This window comes from Oculina patagonica, chromosome 2 (assembly GCF_052425735.1).
Source record: "Oculina patagonica isolate OP01 chromosome 2, crgOcupat, whole genome shotgun sequence".
Lineage (NCBI taxonomy): Eukaryota > Metazoa > Cnidaria > Anthozoa > Scleractinia > Oculinidae > Oculina > Oculina patagonica.
Genome location: NC_135759.1, coordinates 43,759,296 through 43,776,775, shown reverse-complemented (window position 1 = coordinate 43,776,775; position 17,480 = coordinate 43,759,296). Strand labels below are relative to the sequence as shown.

The 17,480-nt window shown below is 38.4% G+C and overlaps 2 protein-coding genes across 3 annotated transcripts; one reads left to right on the top strand and one right to left on the bottom strand.

Moving 5' to 3' along the window:
• Positions 1-6,630: 6,630 nt before the first annotated feature.
• Positions 6,631-7,578, bottom strand: LOC144644760 (uncharacterized). The gene has a single exon (XM_078504280.1). It carries the CDS (start codon positions 7,576-7,578, stop codon positions 7,228-7,230), a length of 351 nt encoding a protein of 116 aa, XP_078360406.1. The 3' UTR covers positions 6,631-7,227.
• A 115-nt stretch (positions 7,579-7,693) lies between these two features.
• Positions 7,694-17,463, top strand: LOC144644758 (TBC1 domain family member 15-like). 2 transcript variants are annotated; one of them, XM_078504278.1, is made up of 12 exons: positions 7,893-8,495; positions 9,184-9,341; positions 10,225-10,565; positions 11,107-11,182; positions 11,450-11,723; positions 12,247-12,350; positions 12,473-12,540; positions 12,745-12,891; positions 13,494-13,584; positions 13,939-14,087; positions 15,295-15,436; positions 16,427-17,463. In XM_078504278.1, the coding sequence occupies exons 3-12, from the start codon at positions 10,349-10,351 to the stop codon at positions 16,545-16,547; spliced, it is 1,389 nt and encodes a 462-aa protein (XP_078360404.1). In that variant the 5' UTR covers positions 7,893-8,495; positions 9,184-9,341; positions 10,225-10,348; the 3' UTR covers positions 16,548-17,463. The 2 variants fall into 2 exon arrangements, with proteins under 2 accessions (XP_078360403.1, XP_078360404.1); XM_078504277.1 differs by lacking the exons at positions 7,893-8,495; positions 9,184-9,341 and adding an exon at positions 7,694-7,863 and having other exon boundaries at positions 10,313-10,565.
• The last annotated feature ends 17 nt before the right edge of the window (positions 17,464-17,480 follow it).

Here is a 17,480-nt window from a genome sequence, read left to right as displayed (position 1 = left end):
GTTTCCCTTTTTAAAAGTTCCGAAATTGTGATTTGATGTAAATTTATTTATTACTTTATAAAAGGATTTCATTTCTTTTCACATTTGTATCTGAGCTTCATTGAAGTTATTTATGACGTTACTTAGGGGGGGAGGGGTAGCATGTAAAATTACTTCCGTTCTGCAACTTCCATCCACACATTTTTTTGTCCACACATTTTTTGCCCTCGCGCTGGACGACTTCCGCTTCCGTCCACATCTGATCCACTATAATACTCATTCTTTGAGAAAGAGCTAAAAAAAAGAGTTGACGTATCTTTATTTTTGGTTCATTGTGCATGCACAGAAATGCGTGCAGGGTCGCGTGCAGGTGAACATCAGCTGCGTCACGTCACGAGCCAAAACCAACTCTACTTCAAACGTACCAAATAAATTCCATTGAATATTTTTTTTAGATCGCTCTTTATACTTTCTCTTGGACGTAGACAGATCGGGGTCAGGGTCGAGGACATGTTGAGGGGTCTTAGAAAAAAAAATGAAAATATACAATTGATAAATTTTTGTAATAACGACGCGTGCGGGTCGTGCATTACTACAATTAAAAGAGTTGACGTAGCTTTATCTTTGGTTCATTGTAGACAGTTCCGAAATTGTGATTTCATCTAAATTTATTTATTACCCTATGCAAGGATTTAATTTCTTTTCACATTTGCATCTGCGCTTCATTGAAGTTATTTTTGACGTTACTAAGGGGGGAGGGGTAGCATGTAAAATTACTTCCGTTCTACAACTTCCGTCCACACAATTTTTGTACACGCACACGCGTGCAAAACAACTTCCGTCAACATCTGTATGACTCTAATACCTCATTCTTGAGAATGAGCTAAAAAGGGGAAAAAATGTTTGTCTTTATTGTATCGTGTCTTCACCACCAGACCCCTTCCCCACCCCACACTGACTCATCTCAACCCACTCTTGGGGAGGGGGTGGGGGGCATTCTTCGAAAATTCAGATTGGGTTATATATATGCAGCACGTTTCCTAAAACCCTTACTCTATTTCAAATTATATAATAACCTGAATTCTACGCGCATTTTGATTGGTTCTTACTTATGATCTATCAGAGTACAGACACATAGGTGACGTCACGCGGTGGTGTGACTCGCGCGCGTGATCAAAGTTCATAGTCCAAATCAGAGTTGTCGGCAAAGTTTTTCAAACTTGCGGGGCCACAACAAAGCAAAAAAGTTCAGCTTAATTACAAATCTTCAGTGAGAAACAATACGCCAAGCATCGTTCACCTTTCGAAGCATTTAACTGGGCGAAACAAGCTTGAAGAAGACAGTGAATTATTCGAGAAATTATCCGAAATCTGTATGAAAGTTTGACCGGTGTTGTACAGTGGACGACGTCACGGGAAACAAACGTATTGCAGTTGAACGCTTCGGTTTATGCTTACAGATTTAAACAACTTTCCAAATCGGAATAAAGGTTAGTTTTTTCATTGACTTTCAATTGACCTTTTTTCTGTTTATTCAATCGGATTAACAATGCTTCGTGTTAACGAAAACTTAATAGTGAAATCAAAACAACTTAGCTCATCGGTACTATGGCGTACGATCTCCGCCAAAATTCATTGTTTCGATTTTAACTTCATCATTTAAATTTTCAACTTCAACAATTGAATTTTATATATCAATTCAAAATTTTACACCCTTCTTTCAGATTTCACATTATTGGAGATGTGTTGTACACTTATCTTTCCTTTTTCTAACTCAACGTTTGTACTTGACCTTGCTCGCTGTACATTTTTAACTCACGTAGAAAATTTTCAACTCGACTTTTTAATTTTTGTTTACGCTTCAGTGATCATTTGTCGAGACAATAAGCCTTTGTCGGGGAGGGAGGGGAGAGGGATAGACCTACTCCCCAGGCTCTTTCGGCTAGATTCCTGCCAGGACGGTGATTATAGTAGAATGTTGCTTCGATCGGAGTATTTAAATCGTATTCTTATAAATTTTGGGGAACTGCCATAATCGCCATAGCATGTTAATCGAGTGCACAGCAATCGAGCGCTCCTACATACAGGACAGACCGTTCATTCACTGATCGCAAAGGTCGCCTTCCTTTTATTGTATCGGATCGAGGATCAACTGATTTTCCTTGTAGATAATTAATGGGTTTACAGTACCTAAAATCAGTGAGCTATTGGAGATGTCAAAAAGGACGGTGGAAAGGAGGATATCTATGTTTGGAATCAGGATATCAAGTGAGCTATTAGGTTCTTGGTCTTGTCACGGTTTTTTACTAGTTTGATTCCGTAAGTCTACGTTTCCGCTCCTCAGTTGTTTTGTTGTTGTTGCCCAACTAGCGATTAGTTTGTTAAATATGTTTGCAGCGGCCATTTTGTATACGTTGCTGTCGTACCTTTGCAAGACCAGCATGGCGGACATCAAAGTCTGAAATGTACTTTAAAATGTAGTAAAAATCACATCGGAAACAATTGAATCCCAAAAAATACTATAAGGTACATGTATATGTGATAAACATCCATGGTGCAAGATGTTGTAGTAGTATTTAAGGCTTTGGAGGCTATAAATATCAGTAAAAACCATTTTTTTCTATCACAACCTAGTGAAAACCGTGACAAGACCAAGAACCTAATAGCTCACTTGATATCCTGATTCCAAGCATAGATATCCTCCTTTCCACCGTCCTTTTTGACATCTCCAATAGCTCACTGATTTTAGGTACTGTAAACCCATTATCTACCAGGAAAATCAGTTGATCCTCGATCCGATACAATAAAAGGAGGGCAACCTTTGCGATCGACCAGTGAAAGAAAGGTCTGTCCTGTTTGTAGGAACGCTCGATTGCTGTGCACTCGATAAATATGCTAGGGCGATTATGGCAATTCCCCAAAATTTATAAGAATACGATTTAAATACTCCAATCGAAGCAACATTCTACTATAATCACCGTCCTGGCAGGAATCTAGCCGAAAGAGCCTGGGGAGTAGGTCTATCCCTCTCCCCTCCCTCCCCGACAAAGGCTTATTGTCTCGACAAATGATCACTGAAGCGTAAACAAAAATTTAAAAGTCGAGTTGAAAATTTTCTACGTGAGTTAAAAATGTACAGCGAGCAAGGTCAGGTACAAACGTTGAGTTAGAAAAAGGAAAGATAAGTGTACAACACATATCCAATAATGTGAAATCTGAAAGAAGGGTGTAAAATTTTGAATTGATATATAAAATTCAATTGTTGAAGTTGAAAATTTAAATGATGAAGTTAAAATCGAAACAATGAATTTTGGCGGGGATCGTACGCCATACGGTACGGCAGCATTGCTCACACAGAAGTGTGCTGAAGTCTTGTGTTATTATATAAAACAAATAGACATCAGTGACCCACTCGGCTAGCGCCTCGTGGGCCACTTCTCTGTTCATACCACATTTTGATGTCATCTGTGATCTATTACTGAACAGACGCATGGCAAAATGAAATCTATTTGTTAAACAGAATATGACTTCCTTACCTTATTTTGGACCTTACCCCAAAAGTAATACTCCAGCTCTACACCACACACCCATAAACCTCTTTGGTTTGCATGGATAATTCAGAGGGCTTTAAATTTAAAGGTAAATAATAGGGTTAGGGTATGGGTTGGAGTCATATATTTTTAAAAAAATAGTGGTTCACCCAATGTTTCCTACATGGCAAAGTGGATAAGGGGTTGGACAGCAAATCTAGAGGTTGAGAGTTCAAATCCAGTGCAGGTTAGTAAAAAGAAAAAAAATTGATGATAGTACTTAGGGGATGAGGATAATGTTAATAGCAGATAGTAGGGGGGGAGGGGTATTAGTAAAGATGGGGGGTAATGAGACATCAAGGGAGGGGAGGTGTATTGCTTTTTCTACTTATTAACTAGCCTGTTCCAGGCTCTCGGTAGTTATGGGAGAGCGAATAACGCGCGCGGGTGAGCGAGGAAAAAATGAGGCGGAACGAAGGGGAAGGAAGGAGAGCCTGTAAGAATTTCTTTAACGACCCTCTTCTGCCCACTTTTCAGATAATGAGGTGTTGAGAAGTAAAAATGACATTTTGTCAATTAGCTAGAGATGTTCTCCTGTTTCTCGCGCGAGGCCAAAGGTCTGCGCCGCATGGTTTGTTTGTAGCTAGAGTACTGAGTAATGAATTATATTTGCTATAGGTTTCGCTTGGGCGGTTTGTTTTGGCTCATTTCTATTTGCAAGATGTTTGTTTTGGAAGGACAGGGTCAGTAATTTATCCGTGATTACTTGCATTTAATAATTGTGATGCCGGGCCTGTTTGTTTGTATCATATCACGGATGACAATTAAGTAAATCTTTGTGCGGCTTCTCCAGAGACTGTTGAGGCTTTACTTCGAGAAAAATTAAAGTTGGTTTCAGAGAGACACTCTGTGTTGTAAAGATTATGCTTCTTGCATTAATTTGATCGAGCGCTTTGTCTCTTGAGATCGATGATGTTAAGGTTTTACCTCCCGTGTTCGTTGCGTTACATTCTGGCACCGCATGATTCAAATATAGATTTTCACAGGCACAAGCCTGTTGCCTGTTTTACCCCTTATATTTGCTTCTATATGATTGAGTTCCGCCGACAATCCAAGCTGTTTCAGCTGCTCAACTTATCACCGAAACCAAAGGAGAGGCAACTACAAAAGGACACACTGATTTCCGATTTCATCGCAGTCGTCGTGGAAAGAGCTGAAAGATTTAAAAACTTTTCCGGAATCCAGTTGGCAAAATAGAGAACACCTCTTTTCCACAATAAAGCTTGGTTCACAATTCAGGCAGATTTCTTTGTAGTAGATAAAATATGAGCGGGAGATCTGTATGGGCGTTTACAATGGCGAGCCGATAGGCGAGCCATTGTCAACGCCCATACAGATCGGACGCGAATATTTTATTCTACTTGTGAAATGAAAACAATAAATTGAATGCAAAGTATTGTTATGCGAATCAGTAGAGATCTGTATGAAAAGTTATTGAATACTAATTGTCTGAGCAGGAGTTTGTATCAAAAGTTAATTCTATTGCTTGATTTGTATTGGGGTTTACAGTTGTATACATGTGATCGGAATACTGTGCTGGGACTGGTTAGCACCCTCATGAATAATTAATGAATTTTACAAGTCCTTTCTAAACGTTTGAATATCAAGAAAATCTCAAAGACAACCTTCTAAACTGTAACACAATTCGGCTCAGTTCCCCGAAATCACGCGCGTATGTAAACCGCGCTCGCTTATCTTTCTTACTGACGCTTGTTCCGAGGTGTTGACATTACTGTCAAAATCAGCCAATCAGAGGGTATAGCAGCTCCTGCTATACCGGAAGAGCGTCGTTAAAGAAATTCTTACAGGCTCTCTTTCCTTCACTCACCCTCGTCCCCCCTCGTTTGTTTCTCGCTCGCCCGCGTTTTTCGCTTTCCCCTTCAACTACCGAGAGCCTGGAACAGGCTACTTATTAACCTACAGTAGTATATAAAAAATACTAGTTAGAAAAAAAAAACTAACTAGTTAAAAAAAAATTAACTGAGATCAAAAACTAACTGCAACATATCCAACACAATTAAACTCGAAGTTGTCTGTAAATTCCTTCCACTCTATAGTCCAAGGGTTACTGGAAATATACAGTTAAGGATAAATGTGGATCAAGAGAGGAAAGGGAATACAGTCAACTCTCTCTAAGACGGACACTTTTGGGACAGGCGGCAGCTGTCTGTCTTAGATAGGTGTCTGCTCTGTAGAGAGTTGAGGTAACATGACACCAGTAATTCTGAGATAATAAAGCTAAACCTTTGCGCAGTGCAACAAACCTTTGCTAACTGCAACAAGACTAAAATAATAAAAGGACCGCATTTGCTTGTTAAAGCAAAAATTGAGAGCTTCTACAAATTGTAAGACTGTAAGTAGAAAACGACTTCTTTAGTGTCCATACACGTAAGCAGAGAAGTAATCTGTTAAGCATTATTGTTTGTGGTTAGTAAGCTTGGTATACACGTATCCTTAGGGCGCTGACTAACTTTGCTTTAGGTCGATAGTTTTTTTTAAAGTATTTTCACTAATAAAAAATGATAAAAAACACTTCTCAAGTGTCTGTTAAACTGTCTGTTGTCCATCTTAGAAAGGGTGTCCTTTTTATAGGGAGTTTGGTTACAGTAAAATGCCTGAAAAACGGCAGGGACCACCACCAGGCGTCCTTCTTTTGGAGGTGTCCATCTTATAGAGATGTCCGTTGAGAGAGAGTTGACTGTACTGTCCGCAATTGAAGGCATTTAATTTGACTAATGACAAGCTGGTGCAAACTCTTTTCAGTAGTTATTGTTCAATTAGTTTTTTAAGCCAAGGAAGATAAATTTTATGATCAGTCATCTGTGGCCATAGTTTTAGGAAAATATACGAGGTTGTTTGAACTACTGTACTTTTCATATAAATACTGTACATTGTGCAAAATCTTGACTAAGTCCTGTCTCATCTAGACACTGAATTTTAATCAGTGTCATTTGATCTTACAAATTTAATTTGCAGTACATGCTTTAACTGCTACAAGAACTATTTTAATAACCCCATCTCATTGTATAAAAGATCTCAGCATTCTATAAGCAGGCTAAGGTCATGACAAATAAAGCGCCTTTAATAAATATTTACAAGTTCGATCCGAATTAGAAATATCAACTAACCCAAGACTTTTGACAGCATGCATTGCATTGTGTATCATGATGTTTGGGCAATCAGGGCCCGGTTGTTCAAAGCACGATTAAGCTAATCCAGGATTAGCGTGAAATTTGATTTCAATTTTACAACATTTCGCTGAGGTTTTCTGTTAATATTTTCTGTCCCCAGTTTTGACGTAGACCAATCTCAAACTTCACAAAATATTAGCTATGGAAAACCTTTTACAACAAGAGATATTAAAACCTCGATCATCTTTTAATCCTGGGTTAGCATTAATCGTCTTTCGAACAACCCGGTCCAGGAGTGGGGAAAAGGGGTTATCAATGGCCACTACTACGAATGAAGCTGGCCATTTACATTACTAAACGACCAAATTTCGGAGCATGTGCATTAAATTTTTTAAAAGACGCTTTTAACAAAAGTTCAATATCCAAAATATATTTTGGTCCTGTGCCTAACAAAATTTTTCATTTCACATATTATATAATTGATTTTATGACAATTTTACCTCTGTTTCTGTTCGAACTGTTCGAGTTTACATTACGGTGCACTGTTTATCATCGCCTTCAGCTTTTCCGTTAGTGTCAATATCACTTCGTTCAGTCGGCTTTCTTGTAATACTTCCACTCCGATTGCTCTTTTCTTGACCTTCTTTCAGTCCATATTTAGCCCGTATTTGTTCACGTTTCTTTTCTCTCTCGGCATTTCGTTTGTCATGTTCCTTTTGACGCTTAGCTCTCGCTGCTGCGTTCTCTTCCTCGATTTTTCGGAGTTCTTTCGCTGAAGCGCCTTCGACTTCCTGATTGTCATCTTTGTCATCAAATCCCAAGCTCTTGCCAACAGACGAGAACTTGTTTGTTACCACAGATTTGGCTATTGAATTCATGTCTTTCGATCCAGTTGTTCATCAAGTAAATTCAGGCATTCCTTGCATATAGGCACAAGACAAAGTTTCAAGTTTCGCGAGAATGCTTTCTGCTATATTCAGTATATTGAGTGGTCGCCATGTTAGCTTAGTAGCCATACCTTCTGAGCTGTGTATCCTGGCCTGCCTGCTGAGCAGTCGGAAGTTGGAAGGTGCGAAACTCAGCTGAACTTGGCGAGTCCCTTCACTAGATTTGTCTGCTCTGTTTTCGAGCAGAAAGTCGCAGAAACTATGGCGTGAGCTATGGTGAGTTGCTTGTTTTTAATTTAACTATATTTTTGGTTTATTGTACGAAAGTGTACACGGAATATTAGTACTTACTAATAAGCATGCAAGTTTCATAATTTACAACATGTACATCTGATTTGCAGAGCTTATCAAGAGCTGTATTATTATTTCATTTGCAGCCTAGTTTATACGCTGATATAGGTCAAGACTTGCCAATGTTTGATATTTATTTGCAATTGCATTTTACTGTGCAACAACTGCATGGAACTTGATTATTGTTTTATTGATATGTGCATGCATGTACATGTTATGAGATCTTATTTGAACTAAGTATCAGTGACATCAGCGTACATTTCAATTAATTGGGGAGGTATTTTTCAAAGTCTGATGCCCTAGCATGATGACAAGTTAAAATATTGTGTTGTTGCATGTATATGTAATGCCAGTTTTGTGTTACAAGTAACAAGTTCCATGTAAATTAGAACTTATGTAACTTGTGACATCGTTTTCAAATGCATGCCATTAATTATTAATACTTCTCACCTTGCAATGCAACATTATTGCCCAACAAGTTGCAGTGCATGTACAATTTTACTTTTGTGCCCTTACATTTGGTCAGTTTCAAGAATACAGACTCTATAACCTCAGAGGCCTTGTCCTACCTCATGGCCTTGTCCTACCACACCTAGCTAGATTATGCAGATATTGTCTGGGGTGACCAGCCTGGTCTTGCAGCACAGATGACACAATTACAATCTTTTCTAAATCGTTTTGCGAAGAAGATCGTTAAGTCGAAAATGTCATCAGCAGAGACCCTGACGTCGTTGCAGTGGGTGTCTTTAAATGCGAGGCGGTTCGGTCATCGGTGTTGTGTTGTGCAAGATGCAATGAAAGGTAGCATCCCCGAACATTTCGGTGTTTTCAGATCCACCATGAACCAACAACACGGTTATAATACCCGAAATGGCTACATGCCCAAAGTCAGTAGGCCAAGAACGGAATGGGGAAAATGCAAAACATTTTATAAAGCCATTAATGACTGGGCCACACTACCTAGTGTTTTAAAGAAACTGATGCCGAAATCTATTTTTAAATACAAACTGAAACAGTTTTTATTAAATCATTCTTAACCTTAGTTAGTAATATTTTAATTCTTGTTCTAATTTTTAATCTTAGTCAGCGTACCGCATAGGTTTTAATTTTTATTATTATATTTTAGATTTTAATGTATTTTAAGGTTAAATATTTATTTTTTCAGAGGACCCTCCTGAAAACCACCCCTAGGTGATTGGAGGCTTCCTCTTAAAATATTATGTATTATTATATATCATATTAGAGAAATTATGCTGTTTTACACCAGTTTTTAATTTTATTCAATTATTTATAATTCAGTTTCCAGTTATTGTTTTTCCTTAGTGGGAGCATGGGAATACATGTAGTAGAAACAAAATGGCCAGTGTGCATTCATACTAGTAATGCTGACCGAACAAAAAGTACCGTAAACACCCGCGGATAAGCCGCACCCGCAGATAAGCCGCACCCTGAGTTTAACAACTCATATGTTGGAAAAAAGTTTTTTGAAAGTAAATCAAAGAAAATCCAAAGTCGAGTCAAAAATCCAAAGTTGAGTCTTTAGAAAGTCTTCTTCATCGAACGTAAACTCAGTGAACATTGAAACAGAAAATACTTCAGTCTTACCCACAATTTGAGCTCTTTAATATAATGAAATCCAACTTTGACATATTATGGGTGATCTTTTTCTGGCATTTGTTGACAGGTATTTCTTCATTAAACACAGTTTTTCCATAGATTTTTGTGTGACAACAACAAGAACTTGCGTTTGCCGAACGTTCGTAGCTTAGTAACCAGGCATTTGATCGGAGGCGAAATATGGGACTAGGGCGAGAACGTAAAGCAAAACAAGATGGCGATTGAGGTGTTCGTTCGTGGCTATCATATCGATAAATTCAAGAGATTCGGGAGCCATCTATTGGAGATAAACTCGTTGCATAAAGGGAGTTTCGTAATCAGTTCGACAAATTTTCCATCAAAGTGCAAAATGAGAAAGAAACAATAGGCCATCGTACTCTTGGATACTCGTGGTATTTTCTCGCTCATAAAGTATCAATATTACTGTTAAAGTTATAGGCCATTGTCGACATTGCAAACAGTATAGGAGCTGTCAAACTTGCAAAAGTAATGACCGGTACTCTCCTGTAGTTTTATGCTATATTAATTTACATAATTTTCCATAAATTAGTGTCAGTTTACGAAAATTTACGGCACCTTTTCCGAATGTTCCCGCAGATAAGCTGCACCCCCGATTTCGAGCGAAAATTTTGGAAAAAAGGTGCGGCTTATCTGCGGGTTTTTACGGTATGCTCTGAAAAAAATATTTATATTCTAACCCTACATGTACTATGTATTGTAAAATGCTGTACTATAATTCTAAATTCTTTTTTGCAAGACCTAGGATTCACTTTAAGATCACGACTGTGCCGTGATGTGTGAGAATTCTGAAGGGCCTCCTGAAAACAGAAAATGCCAGGTTGATGTGCATAGAATAGCTCCTGAGTTAGACAGCTCTCTGTTTAATGGGGAGAGCCCCGTTCAAATCAGTGAACGTACACAAGCTCTACATTGTGATGCCTGGGAGGGATTTTTTGACAAAGATGGCAGAGTAGTGAATGAATCAGCTCTTAGAAAAGCTGTTTTCAAAGGTAATGACATGACTGTGTGGTTGATCTACCTGTTGTAAATAAATAAACTTCTGGTCAAAATGATTTCAAACTAGTTTGAATTATTTCCATGTTTAAGGATTAGGGTAACAAATCTGGACCAAAGAGAAAAAAAACTAGTTTGACATCATTTTGACGTAAAATTAATTTTAAACTGCATCATTCATGTTGCTGTTGTACCATGATTATACAGCTGTGATCTGTATGTAAGTGCATGCATACATACAATGATCCACTCCATGTATTTCATGCGCTGTTGGTTACTGTACTTGTTAGTTGTGAGTTTAAACCAGGGCTGATATGGCATTTAAGCCAACAAACTAGTGTCTTACAGTAATTTATTAAATAACCTGGCTACACTTTTTGTTAGCTGTCGGTGCTGATTAAAAGCACTAAACTGAAATTTTGATATTTTACAATTTTGTTCAAAGTTTAGTGAATTGCATGTCAACTGATTTCTTTGTTTTAATTTTACTTTGCTGATTTGTTTTTAAGATATCTTTTAATTGAAACTGCTTTTCAGGTGGCATTGATTGCAAGATAAGAAAGGAAGTGTGGAGCTTTCTGTTTGGATTGTACCCATTCTCATCAACGAGGAGGTAAAAAGTTGCGCTTACAGTAGTTTTTGTAATTTCATACATTGTATATCTTGTGTTTGCAGTGTGGCCCAAAGGCCAGGCTTGTAAATCCATCTTTGATGGGTTCAATATTTCTGCATTGTGAGGTTACGCTATAGTACACATGTACTGTATATCCTTCGTACATGTACAGACATAATTTATGCTGTAGCTGATTGGGGATTAATTCTTAAAAAGGGAAAAAAAAACTATAAAGAGGTCTTGGGAATTTCTTGTCCCTGTTTGTAGGGAAAGAGAAGCTCTAGCTGCTGAAAATGTTGCTCGATATCAGGCCTTGAAAATGAGGTGGAAAGAACTTGTGAAGACGTATCAGCCTCCTGTTCAGCCAGATGTCCCTGAATCAATACCACTGTACCTGAGAGAGTGTCAGAACGTCCGCACCAATAATGATCAGACAGAGGAGGCTGAAGGGAACAGACTGTCTGATGCAGCAGTGGAAGATGAGGAAGCATCCCCACATGTGGGACATGATCAGCTAGTGTTTCTTAATTTAACGGCAAAGGTTGGTTTGATCAAGTTTCTCTAACTAATGCAATATGCATGTAAGGTACAGACCTAGTGTTCTTTTAGAGGGAAAACAAAAATGTTGGTAGAAAGGTTAAAAGCAGAGGTGAAAGTCAAATTAGGTTATGTTCGGCTTCCCACATACTGAGCGTATTAGAGGACCCTGAAAAGGGGGGGGGGGGGGAACCTGTTTCCCAGCCGAAATTTTGCCCAAATCCTGTTTATTGGCTTTATTTCCTGATTGTTTTCCAAATCCCAGTCCCAGTTTCTTTTGTTTATTTGTTTGTGATTCCCAGTCCCAGGGACCCAGATCCTATTTTGCCAGTGAATTTTGCTCAAATCTCAGTTCCGATTATTCACCACTTCAGGCCCCTCATATAGGTGACCGTCAACCATGCAACTACTCAGGAGCAAATTTTATTTCGCTTGTTGTAATTGTTAAGCAGTCCATAGTGGACAACATGTTGGACATTTGAATATGATAACTGATTTGTGTATAATATGTGTTTTGGTTTGTTTAGCTTCATGCAGGTCGACAACCAGTGGAGATTAAGAAATTACATTCATCCATCAGAGTAATAGATAAAGATGTACCAAGAACTGACCGAGGTCAAGTTTACTTTGAGTAAGTCTGAGTACAATTTGTGCGTACTGTGACTACTACTGTATAAATGGCTTAAATTAAAGATACAGTGGTACTGACAGTGAAATTAACTAGTGTGTTTTTATGTTTGATTGTCTTTTTAGGGGAAAGGGGAATCAAAATCTTCTTGTTTTGCGGGATATATTAATCACATACAGTGCTTATCATCAAGGTACTGTAAGTCATCAATATGTTACTTATTTATCATAAATAAGCATGTAATGTCAGTAGTCCCTCAGGCTAGAGCAGGGCAATTGCAAGCTGACTGACATGTCACTAACCATTTCACAGATACACGGTTGTGTAACATGTGTTGTAACTGTAGCAAGCAGCTTAAGTGTTTACGACACTGAAACAGGCATTTTTTCTGTTTTAGATGTAGGATATGTTCAAGGAATGAGCGACATCTTGAGTAGATTTTTGATTGTGCTGGGGTCTGAATGCCAAGCTTATTGGTGTTTTGCAAATTATATGGAAACTGTCAAAAGTGACTTTCTTGATGATGGAATGCTCCACAAAATTAGTAAGTTTATATTTATGTACATGTGTTATGATGAACCATGTTATAATGTGTGTAGGTATTTTGATTGCTATATTAACCCCGACCCCTCTCTTTTAAGTCCCCCTCTCTAATGAGCCCCCTGCCTTGAAGTTTAGTTTTTTTTTACCTCTGTTATGCCCTTTACCGAGCTCTTCCCTAGGTGGGAGGTGTGGTGGCTTAATGGTTAGCACGCTAGACTCCTGATTGAGCTGTCTGGTTTCAAGCCCTGGCTGGGGTCACTGTGTTGTGTCCCCAAATATCTTATGCTTATGTAAGCCCTCCCCACTCTCTTAAGCTGCCCCCCCCCCCCATTTCCTAAAAGGAAATACATGTAATCCCCCAGGGGTTTAACAGAGCTTTCACAGTATTGTTACATGTACTTGTAAACTAGTACGTACTAGTCTAAGAATGACATGTTCTCCATCCACATGTACACTGGCCATGTGTAATTATAATTAAAAAAATATGCTTTTTGTGTGTGCCTAAAGTTGTTGCTACTGTGCTGTAACCTTAGTTTCCAAAAGAGACATATGCAGGTTATCAATTTATCAAGAGGAGATGACTTGTTTTGTTTTCACCCCCAGGACACGTCAGGTTGTTGCTGAAAAAAATGGATGAGAAACTTTTTAATCATTTTGAAGCTCATGAGATGGGAGATATGCTTTTTGTTCACAGGTAATTCTTCTTTCAGCCAGATCAGTGAGACAGAAAGCTGCTTGGATCATTAAAAAAAAAAAAAAAAAAAACAGAACAAAATGAAAAAACGAAATGTGAAAAACGAAATCCCCATGCACCCTGCCCCCTAAGAGAAAAGGAAACTTGATCCAATTCAATGAGTTTATATTGTTTACTGTATCTAGTAAAGTATTTTCCCAGTGCCATTTTAAGTGAGAGGGGATGGGGAAGAGGAAACGTGAAGGAGGTGTAAAAAAGTGTTAAAAATAATCGCCATATACAAGCAATGGCACATAGTGCATTTCAATGACAGTTATACTCCTGACTGATGGTTGTTTTTTTTTTCTCTGGTAGGTGGCTTGTTTTGACATTCAAGAGAGAGTTTTCATTTCAGGATGCATTGACAATGTTTGAAATCATCAGCAGCCAGCACCTTGAGCTGTCCTCAATGGAGGCTGAAAGAGAGCGGGAAAGACAGAGGGCTAGAGAATTAGAAAGAGATGGTAAGAGACTGGGTAACATCTGACAAGCAACAGCAAATCTTTAGACATCCGAATTATTTAAACGGGTTTCGTCCCAAAAGTGATCAACATGTACAAAAGCAAATTCTCTACAAAGCAATTGAGTTGCCTCCGAATATATCAACAAATTTTCTCAACCTGGCCCCAGTTTTTCGAAGGGTGGGTAAGGCTTTTTACCAGATAAATCGCAATCCAGTGGATAGCGTAGTATGTTTTGTCAACACTCATCCTCAGGATAGCGATTTATCCATTAGATAGTGTTATCACTTATCAATCGTCTGCCTCAGGATGGAGGGGGGCAACCCCAGGGGAATTTGACATTTTCAGGTTTTTAAATGTCAATTTCCCCACCCTTGGGACTCCATCGAGAGTCTCGCCCTTGGCCAGGCCCTCTCCACTTTTCAAGATGGGGACTGAGTAAAATTTTTCATCAAGGGGACTGTTATGGATGTTAAAATCTCAACCCAGGTAGAGCTATGCTAAGTCAAATTCTCGTGGGTTGCCCTTCCCCACCCCTTCATCCTGAGGCAAACCATTGATAGGTGCATTATCCACCCTTTGAACAACCAAGGCCAGTATTATAAGCTTGTACAGAGACTAATCAGCTCTGTCTCCATTCTGCACTAGGTGACTGACTGACCTACTAACTGAATCCTGAAAAAAACTTTTCACACTGAATGTGCTAGTGAAGTCAGAATATTAATGTCCCCGTTGTGGATTAATAAGCCTGCAGTAATCGTGAGGGCGGTTGCTAAGTAACCCGTTGCCTTGTGACGTAAAACTGACGTGCCAAGCTTTACATCAGGCTATCGAGTCAAGAAGCTGACATTCCCTAGGAATTTTATAAAATGCACTGTACAAAACGATGACAAACTGCAGCAAAACGGACAAACGCATGGCCAACATAAATGACAAACCCAATAAAATGGTGTGACCAAATTTCTCGCTTGGAGAACAAAACGTGCTGATGACGTTAATCTACAGAGATCCGCCATTTGTATATTATTGGTTGTTGTTTACGCGTGAAAATTCAAAACTGGGTAAAATTGATCTCATACCACAGAGACAGTACGGGAGCTCAATCAAGCAATGCAATCAGTAGGAAAGTTTCTGGAATTGAACGCGTGTACACGGAGGTTTGTTCTTGTGTCTGTGGGCCTTGACTGTTGCTTTATTCGTTTTACTCCAGGAGGCGAATTTCACGTTCAAGTTGTGGATATGAACACTGACTATTCCTTCGAGGTGTTTGTCTGCCTGGCTGTTTTAAAGGAATACAGAAAGGAATTATTGAAGTGTTTGGAAATTTCATCGGTGTACAATGCTATCCACAGGTATTACTGATATACAAAGTGACTTGGGTATGTTAGTGGATTTTGTTAAGCTAGAGATACACTAGATATACACAAGCAAGTAAAAATAAACGATAAAATCGAACGACATCGCATATTTTATTATGTTAATCTTAAGCGAAGGCATTTTCTGGCAGTTAGTTCTTTTAATTTTTTCAACTTGAAAATGGTGTCATGACGACACCGAAACGTCTTTCGATTTTATCGTTTGTTAAGTTTATATTTTATTAATATTGTCTTCCGCTCTGTGACACAAGGCCAGTTTTCTTGCCTGCAGCTTGTTTTGCAATTTTTTTGCGAAACATTCAGTGACAAGTTGCAAGAGGCAGCTGCGCAAAGTTTTGTTTGCAGCAATTACCGACTACACGAAGTAGGATCAAGTTCTACTATTCGAAGCTGCTACTAGTTTTTATGCGGTATAAGAGGAAGGGACTATACTAAGCAAAGTTTTCTTGCAACTTGTTTCATAACGGCGCAACATGTCTTTTAGCTACACACACCAGTCCTTACATTCACCGCGGTCAAACGTCTCAGGCAGGTTTTCTTTCCATTTCGCCGTTTTTTGTTCAAATTGAAGTGTTATTACGAGCAAGGATAGATAAAAATAGTTGCTAATTGTAAGCATCATCCCATTCCCTCAGGTAAACCAGTGTTTTTACTTTTTAAATGTTTCGCACCCGAACCAAAGGTGCTTTGACAAATGGCGCCGACAAGTCCGCATATCGCTATTTTCAAACACGAACTTTTTTAGTACTAAAAGCTCCAAAAAACTTAGTAAACCCGTAGGATACCGGTTATGTATCGAACTTTGAACTGTGAAAATTAAAACCTTATCTTTGCAGCACTTTTCTTATTTTTTGCATATTCCTGTCGTTTGACCGCGGTGGAGTCCTTACATGGCCCTTACTAACAGTGTATTCTTGGTGTGTACCTTCCTTGTTAACATGGCTCCCTTTCTGTCTTTTCTTGCAGTTTATCAATGAAAATGGATTTGAATATCATTCTGATGAGAGCAGAAGAGTTATTCTACAAATACTGTCGGAAATCTGTTATGGACTGTTTTCAAGTGGTTGACATGGAAACCATTTTTTGAAAAAAAAAATCAGCAAACAAGCCTAAAACCTACATATCAATACAAATTGTGATATATATTTCCGTTTATATACTCACACGCGAATGACCGATGACCATTATCTCGAAAAAAGTCCTTATTTTATTTTGAATACTGGAACTGTATTTTTGCTCATTCTGAAGCAAAGTTTTACTCGGTTGAAATTTCAAATAATTTAAAAGAATATTACGATTATTTTATTTACATTATTCAGTGTGTCTTTGGACAGTAGAAATTTGAAAATATGACAGAACGAACCGGTAAAAATAGAACATTAACGTTGAAAATAAAAACATAAATTAGTACAGTAATCGAATATACGATTTTTAAACGGGTAAGACGCGCATTATATCCTGTGAAAGTATAGATTATATTTACTATGGAGCGAACCTTACCGTATGCTGTTATAGTAAGGGTTTGGGATTGGCTTATTATCCGGGCCAGATATTCTCGTAACGCCCAGGCTGACCAAATAAGGGCAACAGCTTGGCAAAAACCTTTTTAAAACGTTCAGTATCACGGTACTGTATCTGGAGAATATTGCCCGCGGTCTTTCGTGGGCGGACCTCTCATCACTCAGTCCATACCAGAAAGATATCGGGTGATGTTATCCAAGTACGGTACGGCCCTCGCGCCCGGTAAATAAGAAGAATATTGTCACACGGAAATTAAAATTTAAAGTTTATTGCTTTCGTTTTGAAGGTGAATTTTCTACTTTCCAAATTGTAAGATCTTTTTATTTGAAAGACGGTATAGGGCAACCCTACCCAAACCGCGGAGAAATGTAAGTGTTGGGAAAAAAAGATGTGTCCCTTGCTTGTTGGTTTTATATATTATTGACAAAGATAGCATAAAATATGGATTAAAAGTAACTAATGATAAACTCAGCATAACAATTCATACTTTTCATCTGTT

Coding starts and splice junctions, on each gene's coding strand:
- LOC144644760 (XM_078504280.1), bottom strand. CDS start 7,578: ATGAATTCAATAGCCAAATCTGTGGTAACAAACAAGTTCTCGTCTGTT.
- LOC144644758 (XM_078504277.1), top strand. CDS start 10,349: ATGTGTGAGAATTCTGAAGGGCCTCCTGAAAACAGAAAATGCCAGGTT. Junction 12,541..12,744: donor ATACAGTGCTTATCATCAAG/GTACTGTAAGTC, acceptor TTTCTGTTTTAG/ATGTAGGATATGTTCAAGGA. Junction 14,088..15,294: donor TAGAGAATTAGAAAGAGATG/GTAAGAGACTGG, acceptor GTTTTACTCCAG/GAGGCGAATTTCACGTTCAA.